A 22,830-nucleotide genomic window follows, 5' to 3' on the forward strand; every position below is an offset into this window, starting at 1 on the left:
GGGGGTGGAGGGTGTGGTGGTCATGAGTCATGAGTCATGTTGAGGAGGAGAAGCACAGCCCCCCTCCTCTCTCGTGGGGTTTTGGAAATGAGGAACGATGCACCAACATCATGCTTCAGGGTGAAAGCTCTCTATTGTTACTGTGCTGTACCGATAAGGTGTGTGTGTGTGTGTGTGTGTGTGCCAGCCTATGCAAAGACATGCAGAAGCCCTCCTTTTATTCTTTGAAGTGTGAATGCATGAGCTCATGTATACATTCAGTACGATTTGCTCAGATTGAGAAGTGCTGCCAGTCTGAAGTGTCACTGTGTGTCTCCCTGTGTGGTGTGTGTGTGTGTGTGTGGTGTGTACATGTTTAGACATCTTTGTGAGGACAGAAAATTGGCATGCTACTTTACCAGACCAGCAGTCACTTATAGGGACAAAATGCCCGTCCCCACAAGTTTGAAGGCATTTTTGAGGCTAAAAATGTGGTTTTAGTGTCAGGGCTACAGTTTGGTTATGGCCAGGTTTATTTTTCATTTTTGATGGTAAGGAATATGGTAAGCAGCGAGGGAAAGCATTATGTCAATGAGATGTCCTCACCAAGATATGAAAATGAGTGTGTGTGTGTGTGCGCGCGCGCGAGAGAGAGAGAGAGAGAGAGACCCAGGGGATGGAGTGTCTGTCCCTGTGTGAGCTGTACTTCCAGCAGTGTGTGTACATGTGTTTGTGTGTGTGTCCATTGGAGGCAGTGAAAGGTTATCAGATGTGTAAAAATGGCCTTTCATTTATGCAGTTTTACTGTAGTTTGGATGTTTTTATTTGTGTAAAGCTACTTTGATTCCAGTGTTTTTAACACAAGGTGCCTTTGCTGACAACTGCAAAGGGGATTTGTGTCTCTGACTGAAACCAAACCAACAACCTTTGGTTGACTGTTTTTACCAGCTACACTCGCTTTCATTATGTGCTTTGTGTGATGCGGTTTGTTAGTCTTCTTATGACTGGTAAATATTAAAAATTCTCTATTTAATTTTTTATAATTTACATACTGGAGGATTTTTAAGTGTTTTACAAGCAGCATGCCAAACTTCAAACACACACACTTTTGGGTCAAAACTCAACTTTTTCAATGAACTCGTGTTGTTTATGTACCAAATATACAGTAATTTGATGTTACATGTGTTATATTGTGTGCTCACGTCTGTTAGGCATAACGATGACCGATGACAGACTATGACCTGCTGCTTGGTGTATTGTTTTTCTTTATTCATGTTCCATTTAAAATGCTGTTTTATTGTAACCCCAGTAACGGCCACAAACTGAAACACACTGATCTGTAAATTAAGCTGTTTTATAAACTGTAACTTTTTATAAACTTTTATAAACCCCTTTTTATGTTTTGGCCATTTTAACACAGATGAGCTGTAATGTGAAAACAGATATATGAGGCATTAACCTCTATTCAAAAAAAAATTGTCTGTTCAACACACTTTTTTTAGACCTGGGACTTCAATCAATTCATCCCAGTGTACTCTTGTCCTTTCTACGGCTCAACATGGTAGAATGGGTTGGAGTGGGTCCATCCCCGGCTCCTCTAATCTGCACATCAAAGATACTTAACACTCAACTCTGAGTTCGTGCATCCATCTGAGTGGGAATGTGTGAATGTTAAGCTAAAAGCACTTAGACATCGTGAAAAAAAGCGCTTATGTGAATGTGTGTGTGAGTGGGTGAATGAGGGTTGTAGTAAGAAAGCACTTTGAGTGCTCTGAGTAGAAAAGCGCTATGTGAGTACCAGTCTGTTTATCTTTATTTAACACACACGCTGGGGAGCCCGGAGTGATGTGCTGACTCTTCTCCAAACTATTTTACTTGCTTTGGAGTCTTCTGGATAATTTTAACTGGACATGTTGATGGTGTTGAGGGATTTGCAAAGACTGAAATTGTCCAGTCTTGGTCTAGAAAAAAACACCTCCTTCAAAAAATTCATAGATCTGGGATTGACTTCAAAAGATGAGCTCCAGGTTAAACAAACAGCTAATGGAGGTAATTATGGCATCTATGAATCACAGGCTATATGAGCGATAAACATTCAGCTGATGTAAATAATTCAACTCTATTTGTTTTATTTTTCCTTTTCCTTTTCCTTTCATTATAGCATGTAATTAGTTTCCCCATGCAACATTTGCCATTTACCTCACAACGTTTCCTTGCTTTCACATATAGTTGCAAAGTGGGAGGGAAGATTTATTGTGCCCCTGTTTCTGCTAATAAAACTCCCATTTATTTTCTTTGTGGGCCATGTTCTGTGACTTAAAGCTGGAAGACTTTTATGTCCCAAATCGGCTTGAAACTCTGAATCTGACTCATCAGTACAAAGGCTCAACAACTGCAACATGGCACATTGCAGGCTTATGTATTTACTTAGTTTTGGGTCTGTGCTTTTGCATTACTTATGGTGCAAAGATGAAAACATCTGACCCCACTCAGAGTTGTTATATAGGGGAAATCTATGCATCAAGTCTAAAAATGTTTTTAGTGCCAGGGTGGAAATACGTGCTTCAATGCTATAAAGTTGGACAGTCTATGGGGATTTACTCCCTTTTGGAGCCAGCCTCAAGAGGCCACTAGAGGAACTGCAGTTTTCAGAGGTTTCTCCTGCAAACCACATTTTTCTTCTCTATCTGAACAGAGATCTTGGAAAAGCTTCCTTTGTTCAATTAAATGTATAACTTGTTATGTGAATGTAATTTGAAAATCATAATCTTGGCCTATTTTCTAACCTTTTGCTATTTTGTAGTGCCTCACCTGTTATTCTATTAATATTGTGGGTTTTTTATTTTAAATTTTTTAAAACTTGAATATATTCCCACAGAAGAACACATTTCAAACAGAATGAACTCACATTCCTGTCTGCCTGAATAAATCAGTCAGCATTATCTTCACCGGAGGCAGCCTCCTTTAAGCATATTTGCACTGATGAATATTGAAAGATAAAAATGGGCTTTTCCATGTAATCATTTCATCTTTAATTATGTGTTTTATTAATGGCACTTTTTATATGGAAATGCGATTATATTACCACTGCACACATAGTGCAGGTTTATTTAAAACCACTCTTCTTTTAATTTGGCACATTTCCTTCAAAAAATAAGGGCCAAAGTGTCCATTTGAATATCTTTGATGTTCCTTTCAGTGCGTCTTCCTGATGCAGATTCACAATCAGCCTTCCGCCTGTCTGTCGGCTGTCTGCAGGAGTGATAGCACTCTCTTCATTACGCGCTTCATTAATTTAAATGCTAATTGATTCTGCGAGGGCCTTTCAGACTGAGGGCCAAGCCCTGTCTTCTCACATTGATTGTGCATGTGTGTGTGTGTGTGTGTGTGTGTGTGTGTGTGTGTGTGTGCACCTGCTGGATCCTGGAGTGACACATCCTGACAGAAAAGCCTCTCCTGCCTGTCTGTCTACCTCAAGTGTGGCACTGATATTGTTCGAGTGCTGCAAACCTGAGAAACGTAGTAGGGGGGAAAAAGCCCACCAAGAACCTGATGAGAGTTTAAAGGCCTCAGAGGTGGAAAGAAAAGCTGAGAAAATGTGAATAAAGGCAGTTGGCATACTGCATGTAACAACTAGATGGATGAAACACAGGATGCAGGGGCAGTTAAATGATCCATGCTCTGTTGCTAGGAAACATCGGGGCTGGATGGTGGAGATAAACGCTTGGATCCATCCCTGGCAGCGAGCGGAGGGGTGGGATAGAGTCGGGGGAGGCAGAGGGTAAGAAAGAGAGAGTGGAGGGTGTGAGTCGTGTGATAGAGACAGAGGCATTTTTGTTCACGGCAGATAAGCTTCCCTGTTCTCCCTCCATTACCCCCCTTTATTACCTCTCTTGTTTTCTTGTCTTCTTGTTTGTTAATCAGTAAAAACTCATCCCCTCCACTCAGACACCTAGAAACCTAATCGTCTGTGCCAGATACAGTTTTCCTCCCCAAAAAACATATTGTATCTACTCCATCTTCCTTATTAAAAAAACTCAGAATCTTTAAATCAGCAAATTCATTGTTTCAAATATTTAATTTAGTCTCCATTACTCAGCATTTATTTCCCATAGAGTTTTAGTGCAATAATGTAGCAGCACCTCTCGAGGGAGCCTTCAGGTGCTCACTGCAGAGCCAAATACCCGACCTGGTCCAGCTGCACCTAACTTGTACAATGCACTTACCCAGCAGTTTGGCAAATCCTGTTTAGAACCCTTGTTTTAGGCATTTGATCTGAGTGGCATAAGCCCCAATGAAGAAAAATGTTTTAAAAAATATGTATTTCAAAGCTTTTTTGAAAAAAAGCTACACAGCACAAGTCAACAAACTGGACTCTGCACACGTCATATTGGACATCAAAGCTCAAACATCCAACTGAAGTAACTGCTGTATCAGGTCTAAACTACTGGACTTAATGAAGGCAATCTTGACTTTAAAACCTTCATCTGAGTGCCTTGTTGCACATGCTGGATTTTTCAGAGCTGTAAAATGAAGTGAAGTCTGATTATTGTGGTTCTGGTTTTACCAAAATAAAATTTGTTCAGTCATTTTTTGAAAAAAAGCTCTGCTGTTGAAGGCTAAACATGCTGCCATGCAAATATATGACACATAGGAGAAATACTGGCTTCAATATAATAATAATATTTGCTTTTCTCTTTGGGAGGCATTTGAGTAACATCTGTTCTTTGCTTTTGTTTGTTTAAATATAGAAATGATTAAAAGGCCTTAATTTGAGCTCCAGAAATCTTTCAGCTGCGTTTTTTAAATGTGTAATTTGTCACATAAAACGTCCTCCTCAATTCAATAAAGCCCCCGCATTACCGAAGGCAACACAGTGGTGTTTAAGGCCCTGACTCACAGCGAGCAATACTTGACTCTAACTCAGCCGGTTTAAACCTGTAATCAGGACCGTGAGGTTTTCTTCTGGCTCAAACTCTCCGCTCGCTCATCCTGTTCCAATCAGGACGAGCTGCAGTCCCGTAAACCTGTTAATTTTAGAGCAATGCTGTTTCCTGCTTCACTTGAACTCATCATTAGCAGGAATTTGAAAAAAACTTTTACTTTTTTGTGCAAATTGTCAGTTGTCATTGGTGGTGGCTCCTCTACAGCCAGTGCCAGGAGGGAAACCGTGGCTGCCACCACGTAAGCACAGGAAGGAGCTTCATTTAAAACTGTCAGCCCCTCTTCAATCCGGTCAACCTGACACAAAAAGATAAAAAGGAGGAGAAGAGTGCTTCCTCCATCAACTGTGAGGGAAGTGGCGAGCTCTGAGCGCACGTCATGATTAGATGTGAATGGGATGTGGCGGTCTGATTGGTGCAGAGAGCCGGGGGTCAGGCGTTCTGCCAGCAGCTCATACAAGGCTGCTGATTGCTATTCATCCGCTGATTACAGTAATTTAGATCTGGAGCAGGCCAAAGGGGCCTACGTCTGGCAGGCTGGCTGCTGTGTCTGATTTTTTTTTTCTTCTTGTTGTCAGAAATGAGTGAATGGGGCTTGAAAAGGAACCAAACACACAGCACATTCTCAGAAAAGTAGGGTCTGAAGGGGAATCTGGGATTATGTGTGAAATATTTGTCATTTTCTTTTAGATTTTGTTTTAAAAATCACAATTGTCAAGATATATTCTACACACTTACATTGGCATTACAAACTTATACAATAATAAGACAACGAACTCCATCTGCTGTTGCGGAAGCTTAATATTTAACTCCAAAAATATCAAATGCATCTCTAAAATCAAATTTTCTGCAAACCAAAACTGAAAGAATGAATGATCGAACAGTATATGATACATCAGTTTTGCTCTTTTTGTCTTCCAAGCGCCCTTTTGGACACGCTGAGACCTTGAATAATTGAAGTTGATGAGGCACTTAGTTGTAAATGGTTTTTCTAGGCGAGCTGGTGATGATTAATCAAGGAACAGAGCAGCTCTGGCCTCTTCGCGCGCCCACATTACCAGGTTAATCTCTCTATTGATTATTGCAGCAGATTAAACTAATGCTTCACCACCAGATTTTCTCTGTTTTCACACACGTGTCTATGGTTTCCGTTTTCTGCTGGTGCATAAGCACACAGGGAATGGATGAGAGGTGGCAGCTGTAACTGTAGTGCTGATGAATGATGCGTTTGTTGATGCAATCTATCCAACAGCCATTAACTCATATTGAAAAAATAAATCATGCTTCACACAACATGAGATTCACATTTATTGACAAAAAAAGGGAACATTTTTCAAAAGTTTTTCTTTCTACAGAAAAGAAATATTTTCACAGATATATTAAAAACTGTAAATGTCTTTCATGTAGTTGTGTGAGAGTCCCTGGGTAATCACACAGATAACACTGTTTCAGAGAGGAAACGTCCTCTCTCTCTCTCTCTCTCACACACACACACACACAAATACATTCACATACAAACATAGATCATAGAAAGCTGCTGCAGTGTAAACCTGTGCCCCTGTTTATGCTGTTGTTCAGCGTGTGGGTTTAGACAATGCGTGTCCACGTGCTCTGCTCCTCAGGGTGCTCGCCCTCCGGGATGCTGCTTCAGAGGTGACCTAGTTCTCCTGATTGTCAGCAGAAGGCAGTTTCATCAGCTCGCTTTGTGCCGAGGCACTGAACTGTGCCCGGGACCCTGGGACGGGCCAATTGGACTTGTGTAATGAAGCTGATCACACACGTGCATGCACACACACTCACACACACACACTGCTGTCATCAGGTCCAGGGCAGCAGAATTTATAACGCCCATTTATTACGTTCTGCTTTATCAAAGAAATGCGATTCCTCCGTGTGCATTTCTGATGCTGCGCTGCCATTATGGTCCATTACAGGGAAGTGACAGAGATGGAGGGGAGGGTGTTGATAGATGTCGGGTGCGGGCCGGCTGTCATTACCCCGTCTATCGAGTGGAGTGTGTGAAACGCTTCCCACAAAATGGCCGCGGCGCACCAACATGGCTCCGTCTGCGAGGAGCAAACGATTCACATCTGGCGATCGGTACAAAATATTAAATACATTCATCTGCTGCTCGACTGCGTTCGGAAAAAGCTTTGAGTAGCCTCACAACAAACAGTCCTACTGCAGAGGGTTATCCTTAAAGTGTGTATGAATGAGCCATATTTATATATAACTTCTCCTACTAACAGATGTAAAGAGATCCATTAAAAAAATGCCAGCATACGAACAATTATGAACACAAACACTGCAAACTCCCACACCGAGTATGGGCAGCTTAACACATCATACTGTTACACTGAGTCTCGCTATCCTACACAATACTCACTGAATAAGAAGCAACAACGGTATTACATTCATATAAATAATAACAATAATAATAATAATAATAATCCCGGTACACCACATGAGTCACTTTGCTCGTTTTCGCCTTCATTCGTGTGTTTTTTAAAAAAAGACGAGAAGACCAGCTTCACTGTGTGTCCTTTACAACTCCCTTTAGAGGTACAGTCACTGTCCTTGAGGTCACAACACCAAATCTCGTGGTGTCCAAGAGAGTCTCGTTGAGCGCTGCTCTGTGCAGCTCAGGAAGTCCGAGGATTTTTTAAATTTTAATGCCCAGGAGATCGCAGGGTTTCACAGATAAAGGGATATCAGTTCATCAGGGTCTCTTTCCCTCATTGAATGGCACAGGTGAAGAAGGGAGTTGACACTGACAAACCCCAGTCTTTGTTTACTTAAGTCATCAAAGCTGCAGAATCAATCCGGATCGATCTGGATCAACTGTCTGTTTCCAGGTTAGCTTCTGCTCCAGCAGCTTAAGTGCCCAGTGTCTTCTTTCATGCTGCTGTTTTCTCATTATTTTTGTTTCAAAAAAAAAAAATGATCCAAGGGTTTTATGTTCAAATTTGTTTACACGAGGTTACGAGTAGCTCTAGATGTAAAGAGAATGTGTAAATAGGAAAACTTGCTGCTTAAGTCAGGATAGAAGAATAAAGAAATCAGCTTTTAAAAGCTGTGTTTCTCCTGATTTATGGTAAAGTAACACTGGTGGGTGAACAAAGAAATCAAGGTATGGAGCACCTCATGTATTACTTCATGGTCAACTATTTTTTTCTGACAAAAGTTGAGAAATCCAGAATTTCATAATAAGACTGAAAGTTGACCTGCTACATGTGTCCTTGTTCACTGAATACTTGAATATCCAGGGTTATCTGTATGAACTGGCTATAAGTGACTGAGCAGTGGTAACACTGGAGACTGATGATGTAATAATAGCTTAATCACTGGAGATGCAGGCGGGCAAATATTTACAAATGAAATCTTGTATTCTGCTGACTTTTGGCATTAGACAATAAATTTTCTTCAAATATGCACATAAAACTCTTGTATCACGTTTGAGCTTTTTACAAAGCCCTGATAAATCATGATAGAAAAACACTTTTGTGGAGCAGATGCTGGCCTGACAGAGGGCGTGAGCTCTCTATAGCCAGAGGTGCTCTGCATCCCCATCTGCTCGCTCATGGTTGGATACGATTGCTTGAGAGAAAAGATGGCGAAGCAAACTGTCCAGCCGGTCGCTCTCCTCTTTTCTGTGCAGCAGGTTCTCTGTTGGAAGTAATGAGTCGCGTCGGCAGCTTTAGGCTCTCAGCGTTGCAACGCAGGAGAGAAATGATGTAGTGAAGGGAAAAGAAGAAGATGGAGAGAGGCAGGAAGAGAAAGACAGAGGGTAGTGTGTGTTCGTGTGATCGCAGACAGTTTTTAGGCTCTGCTCCAGGCAGATTCTCCATCTATCCGTTCCCGCTTCCTCCATCTGTCTCCCTCTCGCTTGTTGCTCACGGGATGAACAGGATATGAAGAAGTGATGGCTGTGTGGATTTGATTTTTCCGTAGACCTTGATGCCTTTATGTTTAGTCTGAAACTGAGTTTTCGTTCAGTCCATCCATCACAGCCCCCTGCTGCCGCTGGGTCTCCTTTTGATGATCCACTCTCCTCCAGGATTGCTGTTGTACAAATCTAGAAGGTGTGTGTCTGGATCTAGGCAGTGCTCACCTGCAGAAATAACACACAAAAAGTGAACTTCAAGACATATCAATTAATTAATTTATGGATCAAACAATTATGGCAAGGATCATTACAAAAATGTTCATAATGATTTTGTTTTTCCTTTAACAATAAAAGAATATGAACTTGTTTATATCATCTCTATGGTTTCTACCCATTTTTCTGTCAGCTGATTATGAATGTGCTGACTGTTAATCAATTCTAATCCTTGTACTTGTATTAAAGCATAAAGATTAGAGTTTTTCAACCACAAAAGTAGTGCAGATTACAAAAAGTTTCGGTTGTACTGTGTCAGCTCTCATGTGAGCGCGCAGACATGTGTGTAATAAGCATTTGTCTGCTCTGATAACTGCAGATGCACTGCTCGTGTCTCTTTGGCGCTTGCACACTTCATTACGTAAGACCTTGCTACACTCGTGGGCTCAGTGAGCAGAAAGACACGCAAATGTCAGTGCTGCACCGGTCGGAGAACACTTTCACTCACCGATATTCCCGCCCACTTCGTACAGGGCGCAGTCCGAATACGCCACCGAGCCGTTCCTGTTGAGAGACACGCACGCGGCACCATGCATCAGGGTCTGTTTTTGTTTTTAACTATTCACATGTATGAGCAGACAGATTCGTGCAACACAGCTGGATGCATTAAAAACATTTTTTTAAATATTGTGATATCGTACCTCCGCATTTTGCCCTTTCCATTTTCAGGGCTTCTGAGGAACTGGCGGTAAAACTGGGCGAGAAGGTCGGAGCCTCTTGAATTTAAGTTAAGCTGATAATCCATCGTGCTGCTTTCCAGTTCTCCAACCTGGATTTTCACTGTACGATGTGGCTGCAGGACACAAAAAGAGCACAATTTATTCTTCCTGTTTGGTCATCATCTGGAATAACTTTGAATATCAAACGCATCGATACTTATATAGTATAAAGTCTCACAGTTATTGTATTTGAAATTGATTTCTCAGTAGCTGAACACTTATGCCTTTCTTTCTACAAAGGGAATTTAGGGAACTGCTAAAACAGTTCACTGTAGAAGTTCCCACAAATATGGTGCACTTGTTCATCCCAAACCGGCTTATGTCAGAAATCTGTCCGGCTCCACCACCAGCTGAAACCTACTGTGTTGCCTAAAAACCAACTGAAAGTTTCTAATACTCTAATAAAATGGTCCTTTGGGCCTGGCATGCAGCGTCTCTAGTGAAAGAAGCAGTACAGCGCTGTGACACCAGCTCACCTCGGAGTTTTTCTCCGGTTTTTCCCTGCTGTCCGTGTGAATCTTTCTCAGCAGGTTCTTGAAGCGACGATCGTATAACTGGTAACGCCGGTTACTGTTCTCGTTCAGCCTACGCACCTGGCTCATGAGGAAATTAGGGATCTGGAGAGAGGAGCAACATGACACAATGTTTGTCTCATGCCAAGAAATGTTCACACACTGTTTGGCAGGAAAAAAAACAAAAACAAAAACACAGCCTCACTCTGGAAGTTTCTATAGTGACCTTGTCAAACCAATTAAACTTGTGAAGTAAATACAGCAGGAGTTGGCAACCTATCCCTACAAAAATATCTGCGTGGAGCTTCAAAATACATTTGGGACTTATAAAGGGGCGTAACACGTCTGTTAGGTACAAATGAGCCCAAAAGGGGCAAATAATTAAACTATTTTACCACATGACTACTCTGCAGGGGGTGAAAATACAAAACACAATAATTTTCTTTAGAAGTTGAGGAAAAATAGCTACTGCTTAAAACTGACCAGCTAGAAAGTTACGTCGGCTCTGAGTCCTGCCTGTGTTTGTGCAGTGATTTAAATTAAAATTAGCCCACAATGATAATGAATACAACACTTTAGAAGTGTACCAGCTGCAAAATCAGATTTTTGGTTGATTCGGACTCCACTCCAGCAGCAGACCAAGCAGGCCAGTAGGCCAGCAGTAACATAAGCTTTGATGCACATTTTAGTTTGCAGAATACTAGGTTATTACGATACTATTAGCTTATTGGTGTATAGGCTGCATATTACTACATTTTGAGAATGTAAAGAATCACGTGCAACAACAATAAATCAAAAATGTAAATGTTTATGGAGATCGACAAAAGGAGTTGCATGTGGCTCAGGAGCTGCAGGTTCAGATCTCGGTCCTACCGTCCAGAGCAGGTCCTGGTAGCGGATGAGGAGCCTCATAACATCCGCCGCCTTCTCCGCCTGTCCTTTCTCTCCACCCTCAGTTAGTCTGCTTGGGACGGCCTTATGCAGGAACAGGTTGGGAGCCATGATGGTTGCGACGGCCCACAAGTTCATCCTGTTCTTCTTTTCCTTGGAGACCACCTTACTGAGGAACTCCAGCAGAGCCTAAAGCAAACACGGATGCAGATACAGGTTTCCTTTTGTTAAAGCTTGGAGCTTTAATGCACTGATCTATAGCTAAATGTCTTTCAAAAAGAAAAGAGAGCACTTAGATGCAGGACAAAATACGATGAAGTGAATAATTACAGTGAATGAATCATCTGCAACACCTCTGCTGAGAAGCATGCTAATGCACAGAAAGTTTCAGCTGTGACGCTGGAGTCAAAGTAATTAGTTCAGGTGGCTTTTAAGCTCCTGGTTGCTATAAATGGAGATGACTGCATACTTGTGTTTAGTGAAAATGAGTCATGGTTAATGCAAGCGGTTATATAACAGAGCAGAGTGTTTAAAATGTGGAATAGGAGCAGAGCAATACAGTAATGTGTTATGAAACAGTGCTTTTGGTCAAGTGTCATCCTGGATACATTTGTGGAAAATCTGAGTCTATAGAGTGTGACATCAAACGTGGCAGAGCCTGTTGTTCACAAGTACAGTTTTAACACGTGGGGTCATTCACACATTCTGTAACATTCATGTAGCGTTTTACACTTTGAACTTGGCTCTGAAACTTGGAGATTTTCTTCATGTGCATGCAAGTGAAAGGAACAATGTAACACTACAAAATACTAGAAATTTGACATTAAATTAACATTGAAAGATTAATACAATGCAGAAGGTGGTTTAGTATCATCTTGATAAAAAATAAATAAAAAAGGCTTTTCCCAAGAAAGAGAGAATCCTTAAATGTATTTACTGTTCAGTAGAGATGGGCAGTAACGGGTTACAAGTAACGCGTTACTGTAATCCAATTACTTTTATCAAGTAACGAGTAAAAGAAGGGATTACTATTGCAAAAAAGCTAATTAGATTACTGTTACTTTCCTGTAAGCACGCTGCGTTACTGCGTTACTAAAAACTGGAGTTTTTTGCGAGTGTCTCATGACAATGACGTAAGCGAGTGCGACGTTCGTGGCAACAGCTGTGTGCAGATCAACAACGGATAATATACGGTAACAAATGCGGCAGAGAGTATGATGTGCAGCGTTTAAAGCGTGGACGTACTGACCTTACTTTAAGTTTGATTTCGTAAAAAGTAAAGATTTCGCTGCTCACTGCGTGGGAAGGAAACTTCTTTTTACAGCGAAAAAAACCCCTAAACCTCCGCTCAAGCACCGACAGTACGCTGCCACGGGAATATGAAACTCCCAGATCCTTCCACTGACCGCTACGACACACCTGCACCAGGGCAAACCTCCGCCTGCCCCACTCCTGCTATACAGGTGAAAATAGAGCAACAGGACTGCTGAGTGTTTGATTTCATTTCTTTTCTGCTGTGTTTTACGTGCATTTATTTGAAAGAGTGTAAACACAAAAAACTATTTTATTTTATATGCTGGAATATGCAGAAAAAAGTTAATGTAAATGTTAAACAAATTTCTTCCAGTCAGAGAATGTTGCATATAATTTAATGTTTGCTTCATGCGTAAATTTAAAAGATTAAAACTAATAAAACTAGTTTCAAAAAGAGACATTTTCATTTGATTACATTTTGTATGATGGATTATGCAGAAAAAATAGAATTGGGCTGAAAGATCTATCGCTTTATCACCTATTCAGATAGTTACTTTAAAAAATTTTTACAAAGTACTTTTGAAAATAAGTAATCAGTAAAGTAACGGGATTACTTTTTTGGGGAAGATTGCTTTTTTCAAGTAACTTGACCAACACTGCTGTTCAGCATTAATGAGACAGATGTGAAGCTTTCACACATTCTGGCCTTTGAACTGAGTGCTAATAATAAGCTAGTGTTCTTCCTGATGTTCTTCCAAAGCACAGCTTACATGAGCTCTGATCCAGAGGTTTAACTGGACTTGTTGGATATCAAGTTATCAGACAGCGTTCACTTACTAAGTATTCCTGAGCACCGACTTCCAGGACAGACTTGTGTCTGTTTTTAATGCAGTACTGCGTGAAGATTACAGCATTTTATTTTCTTTAAAGCAAGCCACTGAATCTTTAAATGCTTTGATAAAATTTGCTTTGATGAACATTTTCTGTTTAAAATATAGTACCAAATGATTAAATCGTTGTTGCTGTTATTTTATTTACATGTTAGGCAGCATTACAACTTTTTGCAAGTATTAAAAAATGTGACTAAAGCATTAAAAGTATGTGAGTCCTTTAGCACAAAACAATATACAGTTATTAATATTTATGCCGTCAAAAGAACTTTTCTCGTTTTTGAGTAAAGGCAAAGTTTGACTTTGACTTAACATGTATCAAATTCAAAATGATCTGTTTTAGCTGTGCTCCTAAACGAAATCATAACAAGTTAAAGTGAGTAAATATAGTAAATAAAAAGCACAAAGGTGGTATGTGAACAGAAAAGTCATATTCCATTATCAAACAAGCCAACAATAAGGAGCTGCACGGATTTCTGCCAGAACAAAAAGGCTTTACTGCGTCTGAGAGCACGACTCACTGTTTGTGTCTGTGTTGTGTTGTCTTTACCTTTAGTGTGTTTCTGTTGGGCTCGGGCAGCAGCAGGATGAGCAGGTTCAGCATGTGGAGTTTCTGTTTCAGCTCTGTGATTTCTAAAAGAAGAAACAAGTAGGTAAGACAGACACACACACACACGCACACATAATTCATTTCCTCTGTTTGACAAAGAATAATGGTATGTCTAAGGATTAATGACAGTGTGACAGGTGGCCATTAGCTTTGTTAGCTTATGTCTCTGCGGTCGCACATCATTCATCATCGCAGTGATCCTCCTCGCAAGCTACACACCAGCTAGATTCTATTAATATCAATCTGTATCTTTATTAAAGTGAAACTAATGCAAATGCACTGATCTACAGTACAGCTGTGTCACTGCACATGTATTTGTGGCAGTGCAGGGATACTTCTTAAAATGGTATCAACTTGTTCATCTTAATTTTAATTTTTCAGCCAGAGTAGAATAGATAAGTGTCACACAGCGTTGCCGTCGAGGTGAAGAGACTTATTATAATTAATATAATTATAATTATGATGTGAATCCTGCTGAGCTGTCTGTGAAAGTGGGCAGCAGATTAGTGCGAAGAGGAGGGGAAGAAGAGCTGATGCTCCGTACAGTAATTTGATACAACCTGGCAACAATGAATGAATGATCCAAAGTTATACTCGGGTACTTTAGCGGTGAAATGCTGATTGACTGTATGGCTGCACTGTAAATATAAAGCCTTGTCCTAAAAATGAAAACCTTTAAGGATTAATACAAACATCAGACACAGTTCTCGTCCAATCCAAAATACTTAGTTATACAACAGTGTGCTACAACACTGTGCCACAAATATAACACAAATACAAAAGATGTTTTATCCAGCAAGAGCTGTCACTTAGTCTTGACTGACCCCTGACGGCGCTAAAGTTGTTGAGGTACTCCGCGGTGAGCAGAGGAGCGGGCAGCTCCCGGATGAACTTCTTGAGCAGTGCAGCGGCGTCGTTCGGACTCACTTCATCCCATCTGACATGCCGTGAGTAGAAGTTGGCCTCCAAGTTCTGCTGCAGCAGCTGCAGACACAAAAGATGGCGGTTTAAGAGCTACGTGACATAAATGTTGATTCAAACTATCGACCCGGCACAGATAATGTCGAGGATCAGTCATCGTTTAAAATTTTCAGCATAACTCAGCGTAGACAATTTGAAAGCACATTGACCTGTATGCATTTAAAACCTTTACAGTAATAAATTATGTATTCATGATGATGGACCTCAGGACAAAGGCATCAAAGGTGTTTCATGTACTTTCACACACTTCATCACAAGTGCATCTGTATATGTGCAAATTTAACTGACAACAGTCTTTATTTGTGCCTTGTGTAAGGCTGCAAACATTTTTCTATTATTAGCTCTAACTGTGTTTGAAAAGTCATGCAGAAAATATGTTACAGGACCAACTGGATGACTAGACTTAAACTAAAATCTATTTATAGTTTCAATCAAATTAATTTTGTTAAACTTTCATAGAATAATGTTTGTGCTAATTTTGTTCATCTTAATCTGTGTTCCCCGTCTCTGTCTTCATGTTTCACTGTAAGTTACTCTTTTTGGTTACTTCCTGTTCTACTCTGAAGGTTTCTCATTTCTGTTTTTGTTGCTGTCCTTCCTTTAAGACTGTCTGCTTCGCCCTCATTAGTTTCACCTGTTTAATCATTCCCACCTGTGCCTTGTTTCCAGTCATCAAGTATATATTCCTCTCTTCATCTTAGTCAGATGGTCTTTGTTCCTGTACTTTTTGCATTTTGGACTCATGTGTTAGCATTTCAGTCTTCCTTAGCAGAAATCAAAACACCAAATGCCGGTGAATGCCGGTGGGTCACGCTGTGTAAGCATTAAATGCATTAATACATTTTAACTGTTTGATTTGCTGTCAAAACAATAAACTCAACAAATACCAATCCAGTTACATCTCTCTGTGTAATCGCTGTCATCAACCCCAGAATCTGTTCTAGCTGTTTTTCCTTCTTTAGAGCTAACTGGCACCCTCTAGTGGCTGCTGATATTTAATTGATTCACCGTCACCTGAGTGTGTAAGAAATTAAATACTTTATCGTGAGCGCTGCTTTACACCAGCAGCTGCAAAAGCAGTATTGATTTTGTCTCATTGGACCTTGTTTTTCTAAATGTCAGCTGTAGTTAAAGTCGGCAGAAGCCATTTGATTTTCCTCTCTATTGATCTGGAATTTCTGACATTTTACAGTGTCAATATTTTGGCTGGTTTGAAATTTTTTTTTTTTTTTTTTGCTTTAAACATCCAGTTATTTATTACAGTAATGAGGTGTGTAGACCCTGCTCTTGTACCTTGATTCTGGACTGAGATCCTGGGACACGCAGGATCCCCTCCGAATCGATTCCCTTTTTCTCCAGAAATGACAACAACTGCAGAGAGAGAGAGAGAAAGACGTCAGCAGAGTTGAGCATCGTTAGATAAGAATCTCTCGATCACCTCTGCTGGTTATACTCAGTAACTGCTGCTACAAACAGGGTGTGGTCAAAGTGTTTCAGATGCAGAGGACACGGGGCCTGTTTTCTGATTTTGATTCGAAGACGTTTGTGAAGTTTGTGCGATCAACAGATTTGAATCATAAACATCATATATAGAACACAATATGCACAAACAGTATGTATGTTGTTTAGGACACATGACACATATTATTCAGATTTCTTACTTCCTGCAGCAAGAGAGGAATCGAAGCGCTGGGCTTGAGTTTCTGATCGTTCTCCAGCAGCGTGGCCAGTGGGACTCCAAAGAGCGGGCTCTCTGTGAAAGACCAAAGAGTCAGTCATGCCTGCCCTCATATAAACATCTGGCCCGAACAGAATACGGGGCAAAGTCTCAATGTTTTGTGTGAGACGGGTCACTGCTTTTGCTATACTGTTGCTAACCCACATTTTTGAAGGTTATTTATGACTGATTGTTTCTAAAGAATATGTAACCACAGTTTAGTCTAGTTTTTCGTGCTATTCTGTGTGGAGAATACGCATGTAAAAAAGATTTTGAATAGACTCAACTCGTCAGTACACCGGACACGACCACTGTTAAACTAGTTAACTATCGGTTAAACAACAGGAATAGTTGGCGGAAGTGAAAAAGCTGTCAGGTTTATATAGATGGCAAAATCTAAACACACAATATACAGTTAAAATCCATCATTTTCTCTCCAGTGTGTTTATTTTTAAAGCTACTACCCTCACAGTATGCCTCAAACATTTCTATGTGTGCTTTTCCTGTAATGACCTGATGGTGAATGAAATCACACCTGGGTTTTTCCTCTTGCCAGTTTTGTGTCTTTTGACCTCCAGCTCTAGGAGGTCGCACAGCGCCGTCATGTCGATGAGAGCCAACTGACGCACCTTCTTCATGTCAGCGTGGGAGAGATCTTGAATACGAGTCACTCCAAGACGGCACTTGGGGCAGATGACCCGCTGGGGAGACGATAGTGGAAGGAGAGGAAAAGCAGAAGGGGGCCAGAGTGCAGTTGAAAGTTAGAAAGTGGAGGTGAAGAGGGAGAGAATACAGAAAATGTACAAAGAGGGAGAAAAAAGAATGGAAGTGGAAAAATGAAAAGAACAAGCATGACATGCAAATTAATTTCTGTAAATAATACAGTAATTATAATGTACTTTACATAAGTTTATCTCTATGTAGTGTGTTAGTACATGTAACCTCACTAATTAAAACCACTAATTCTGCCCTTTTTCAGAGCAAACTTATTCAGCCTGAAATAGAAAAATAAAGCTGCTGGACTCTGTGACACAACAAGTCTCCTTTTGTTTCTGGCTAATTCCATCATTCCTTATCTCCTTAACCCTGTTATCTAACAGCAGAGCGCTGATTGTTGCAAATGGCTTATAATAACATTTATGTGTGTGTGTGTTTGTGCGCATGTGGTTTTACATGAAAGTCTTAATCCAATCAGCGACTGAAACGTACACTGGTTTCTGTTAGTGTGGCCCTCACCCCTTGATTTTTTTCCTTATATAGCTGTAATTACTGTTTTTTTTCTGATAACAGCCTGCCGGTTGGTGATGCTGTTGAATATTTGAGGCCTCAAGATGTTGTAAGACTTAAAAGCTTTCAGCAAAACATGCTGTAACATTTAGAAAAAATCTGTTCTTGTCATTTATCTTCATGAAGGTTTGAGTGAAACAAGCCGCTCATCAGCGCAGTGACAGTAAGTTCTTTTACAGCTAAGCTTAAATTGAACTAAACTGCCCACAAATCACGCTGTTACTAGCACTCTCTTGTTCTTTTGAAATCTTTTCTGCCAACAGTTTTTCTTAACAAAAGAAATAAATGTACAAGTAGATATATTTTATCACCAGAACATTTATAAAGCAGAAAGCAACATATTTAAACCCCAGAAGTCTTCTGAAAGCTGCAGCTGTCCTAGAAAATGAGTGTGAGAGGTGAAAACTGTTTGGGTGCTTACGGGCAGGGTGCCGTCCTCCTTCCTGCGCTGGCTGTTATTCTGTGGCAGTTTGGCTTGTTTGATGAGGATGACGGCCTGTTCACAATAAGCCACATCAGTGATGAAGTATTCATCTTTGGGAGTTCCTCGCTGATGCTCTGGGGTCACAGCTGAGCAGAAAACATTTCCATAAACAAACACCGGCCTATTAGTTCAATCAGGCAAGACTACTGTAGAAATGTCACAAAACTAACCTCCAAAATAAAAAGGGAATGTATAATATGAAGAAAAGAACGATAAGGACAAAAATGTACAGGAAGCCCTGATATGAGGAAATGTTCTGTGAACAGACTTTGTGTCTTATCTGCTAAATCAGGGAAACAAATCATTGCATAAGCACATAAAAACAAGAATACTGACGTCACAACACCTTTAACTGTGCCAAAAGTTCATCTGTAAGACAAGTATGCTATTGTGCTAATCATGACTGTTCCTCGCTATCAGATGTCTGCATGTGTTCAATACTTTTGAAAAAATGAAAATGAGAAACAGGATTGTCAAGTTGGCAAAATAAATACACACAGGCAGCATTAAGCAGAGGCCAGTGGTTATCCAGGGATTAATATGAACCAATGAGAAAACAGATGACGCAGCCGTGGCCTGAGCTACCTTCATCAGGCCCCCAGAAATCCGAAGCTCACCTGATTTCATCATCTACTGCAGTTAAACATGTGAGTAATTATCAAAATGACACAATGGTGATGGAAAATCCAAACAAAGGGTTGGTTTGAGTCGGGTACTCAAAGAAAAGTTTGATTAAATTATTTTACTGAAATGACTTCAGCCAGTGTTTTAGAATACACTAAAAAGTGCCTCCACCACTTTGGTATTCCCTTTAGTATTTTTTTTAAGTAAGGTGAGCAGCTCTTACCTGATAAAGGTGACTTGGCTACCGATGCCATGCTGTTTTGGGCTGGGTCTTCACTATGCTGAGACTCGGACACGAGGGTCTGTAGAGGAAGATCACGGACATGTTAGTTTCCACAATAAGTCACACTAATAAATATCAGTTTTATGTGTGTTCTCTACCCCTGGGAATTAAGTGTGTGTTTAACTGTGTCCACTAAGTGAAGGGACATGGTCTGTGCAGGGTGTTTCCTTTGATACAGCACTGATAAGGATCAGAAGAACAGTGTCTCTGTTCCCCTCTAAGGCTGTCTCTGAGGACAAAGCATGGCCTTTACATGTGATTTGCCTTCATTGTGACAGATCAGTTCTTCCATCAAACAAGACAGCATAATACGCTGGAACAATAGAAGACCCTGAATGTGTCACGACAGTTACCTGGGAACTGAGTCTCTTACATTTTACTGTATAATCTAAGGCATGAGAAACAGATATTCTGCACTTGCGTTAACCTTCACACAGTTTCTGCAGCAGTGCTGAAACCGGAAACCCGGGAAACCAGCTGATGTGCGTGTATCAAGAAAAGCTGCATGCAAATTACCTGCTTTCCTTTAATTAGTGGCTGATATTCTACGATGTAAAACAATCATTACTGCACAATTTCCTTCTTCAGATACAGTCAAGGATTCAGTATTTGAGCATCCTGACCTGTGAGCTGAATATGTCGCGAACGTCACGCGGTGGCGGTTTGTTCCGTTTGCGGAGCGTGTAGGTCTCTACTCGACGCTTAACGGCTTCAGCCTGCGTCTTGGTCAGAGTGGACAGCAGGGCAGTTTTGTCTACCGTCTCAGTGTCCTCACTGATGAGGGTTGACAAGCCAGCATCGGCCAACCACTGCTCCTCCTGCTCTCCTTCTGAAACACATAAATATAACGCTGGGATGTAAAAACACAAACAACGACATGATGTGGATAAAATGCATTTAAACATGCAGAATGACTCAACCCTATTAACTCTGAAGCAGTTTTGTGTATTTCAAATAATACTAAATTACTGCAACTAACTATGTAGCTTTACTAGAACACTATTTGGTAATATTTGCTTAAAATTGTAAAGTAGCATGTAAATTGGGTACCAGGAAACCAATCCAATAGATAAAAAAAAACCTTTAATGAAACTTCTCTTTATATCCATAATTCTAAATAGGGAACATATTACAAGGCCAACAGTTCACTCAGTTGGCTGCAGTCTAAGTGATCTATAATAACTAAACTTGAAGTATAAACAACTGTAGGTGGTCCAAAGGCTTTAAAATGATAACTTAGGCTGAGTGTGAAGTTTAAAACAATTGCTCTTCAACACTTAATACAGCAGTTAGTGAATGTTCAGCCATAAGAAACATAAAACTGAACACTCACTCACTCACTATTCATTAGTAGCAAAATTAAAAGAGCACCCCTGTTACAAAGTGACATGAAAAGGATCCACTGAATTAACACAATCAGATCATCTGAATGGGCATAACAAAAAAGCACTCCTATTAGAAGTCAGTATTCATGAATGGCTATTTGGCTCCTGCATATAAAACAGTCTCTGCCACAGACTGTTTGATGGTGTTGTCATGGTGACGAGCGCTACTTTGCTGCATGAGAGAAACCTGATATGTTGCCATGGCTAATGCATCATTTCATGGAGACTCTTCACTAGCAGCTGCTTTAAGCACTAAATGTTTATAATGCTATCACATAAACTAAAGAGAGTGTCTTTTTCAGCTCTTTCTTTACATTACTCCTCAATCAGTGCAGGATCTGCAGTATTTACCTTCGGAGTGTTTCGAATCTCTCCTGCTGCAGTCGTCTGCGTAGCCACTCCCCTGTTGGATATTCTCAACCTCACTCCAGAACGAGTCCAGGCAGAGTTTATCAGGGTGCTGCTCCTGATCCTGAGAGGGCGGCGTGTCCGTGTGTTCGCTGTGAGAGAGTTCAGCGGCTGCCTGGTCCTGCGGGCTGGCCCAAGGCTCCACGCTCATCTCGGTGGGGCTGGGATCTCTGGTGCAGACATACACACACGTAAAGAAATCACACGCATGCATGCAAACAAATGGATAGAAACACAAAGGCACATACAAACGCAGGATGAATGGCAAAGACTGAGGTGGTGCAGGGAGGGTGAATCCTCCGGAAGAGCCCAGAGAGATGGAGAGACAAAAGGAGTGGGATGGAGGGAGGGCAGGAGTGTGGAGAGAGATGGCGCAAATGGACACAAAGGGGGGTCTCTATTGTTCTTGTGAAATGTGGCCCGGAGGCAAAGTACCCCACAAATCCACTAGATGTCACTGTAACAATGTGAAATCTGTTTTCCTCAGGGTTACGCCCTTCTGTGAATGTCACATACTAACAATGGAAGACAAAATATGCAGCTCTATAATAAATAAATCTGATCGGAGTCTCCTTTCCGTACACATGCAAGGAAAAGCAGCCTGTATTTCCTGCACAGAACTGAAAAACAAGGCTTTCTGCTCTGTGCCAACAATAGGACACACTCCGCTGGCAGATGCACTTGCACCCTCCAGTATTAAATGTGACCCAGCGATCTCAGACACAGGAAGTAGCCTGACTGCACATGAATGATTCACTCCATTGGTGTGCAGCCTGGTCACATTCTCCAAGTCACCAAATGTTAAAACTCATACCAAAGCATGCTGGGGAATTTCTGTGGAATGCCTGGTGGCTTATCATTAAGTAATATTTATCAGAAAATACTCGTCATACTTTCAGCTGTAATTCTGGTGAGCTTATCGAAATGTTCCTCACAGATGCCCACATCAGCCACCCGTCAACAAAAGCAAGGTCTGGTTAGTTTTATTCCATATTGTGCTGTAGTGTTCCTAACCAGTTTCAGAGGAGGCGGGGCACGGGTGGTGGTGGCAGAGGTGTGAGTTTCAACAGATTTTCAATGATCGGTTCTTTTCTTGCAAAGTAACAGCACGGAGAAACAGAGACACAAAAGCTTATATAAGTTTGTTCTTCACTGATATTGCACTTTGCACTCCAAGATCCATCACCAATAAACATGAATACATCAGTTACCAGATTATTAAAACAGATTATTATAAACAATAGAAGTGGTTCTACTGAATTAAAAAAAAAAAAAAAAATTTTCGTAACTGTCAAATTGTATTAAGTAACAGCTCCACAGAGATTTGTGAACCAAATGGCCTCTTGCCATTTGTTTTCTGATCTCGAAACTAGTGAGGCTACATTCCAACACACATGCAGTACTCTAGGATACAGACTAGCTGAGAGTACCTACCCCAATCCAATGAATTTCAATGGAAAACCTCAAATATTTCAGCAATTTTAGGAACATTTCCCAACAATGTTTCTTCCCAAAATATATCACAACCGTGAAGAATCCAGATCATGAATTATTTACAACAGACATTAAATTAACTGCAAAAAATGATGCATAAATCCACCTTCACAGATTGATAGTAAATGGTAAAATGGCCTGTATTTGTATAGCCCTTTTCTTAGTCCATATGGACCCCAAAGCGCTTTACACATCCAGTCATCCACCCAT

At 40.7% G+C, this 22,830-nt stretch overlaps 1 protein-coding gene across 1 annotated transcript in view; it reads right to left on the reverse strand.

Annotated features, from left to right (window-relative positions):
- Positions 1-6,297: 6,297 nt before the first annotated feature.
- Positions 6,298-22,830, reverse strand: part of arhgap40 (Rho GTPase activating protein 40) — a 24,807-nt gene continuing 8,274 nt past the window's right edge. The window contains exons 3-16 of the mRNA XM_005740026.1: positions 21,070-21,296; positions 19,957-20,162; positions 19,274-19,352; positions 18,364-18,512; positions 17,191-17,356; positions 16,600-16,691; positions 16,232-16,309; positions 14,782-14,941; positions 13,898-13,980; positions 11,186-11,392; positions 10,277-10,417; positions 9,723-9,874; positions 9,530-9,585; positions 6,298-9,033 (exon numbers count right to left, since the gene is read on the reverse strand). Coding sequence (XP_005740083.1) covers positions 8,927-9,033; positions 9,530-9,585; positions 9,723-9,874; positions 10,277-10,417; positions 11,186-11,392; positions 13,898-13,980; positions 14,782-14,941; positions 16,232-16,309; positions 16,600-16,691; positions 17,191-17,356; positions 18,364-18,512; positions 19,274-19,352; positions 19,957-20,162; positions 21,070-21,277 — 1,884 coding nt within the window. The 5' untranslated portion in view covers positions 21,278-21,296 and the 3' untranslated portion in view covers positions 6,298-8,926. The remainder of the gene's footprint in view (positions 9,034-9,529; positions 9,586-9,722; positions 9,875-10,276; positions 10,418-11,185; positions 11,393-13,897; positions 13,981-14,781; positions 14,942-16,231; positions 16,310-16,599; positions 16,692-17,190; positions 17,357-18,363; positions 18,513-19,273; positions 19,353-19,956; positions 20,163-21,069; positions 21,297-22,830) is intronic.

This window comes from Pundamilia nyererei, unplaced genomic scaffold (assembly GCF_000239375.1).
Source record: "Pundamilia nyererei isolate P.nyererei 1_Seehausen unplaced genomic scaffold, PunNye1.0 scaffold00096, whole genome shotgun sequence".
Taxonomy (NCBI): domain Eukaryota; kingdom Metazoa; phylum Chordata; class Actinopteri; order Cichliformes; family Cichlidae; genus Pundamilia; species Pundamilia nyererei.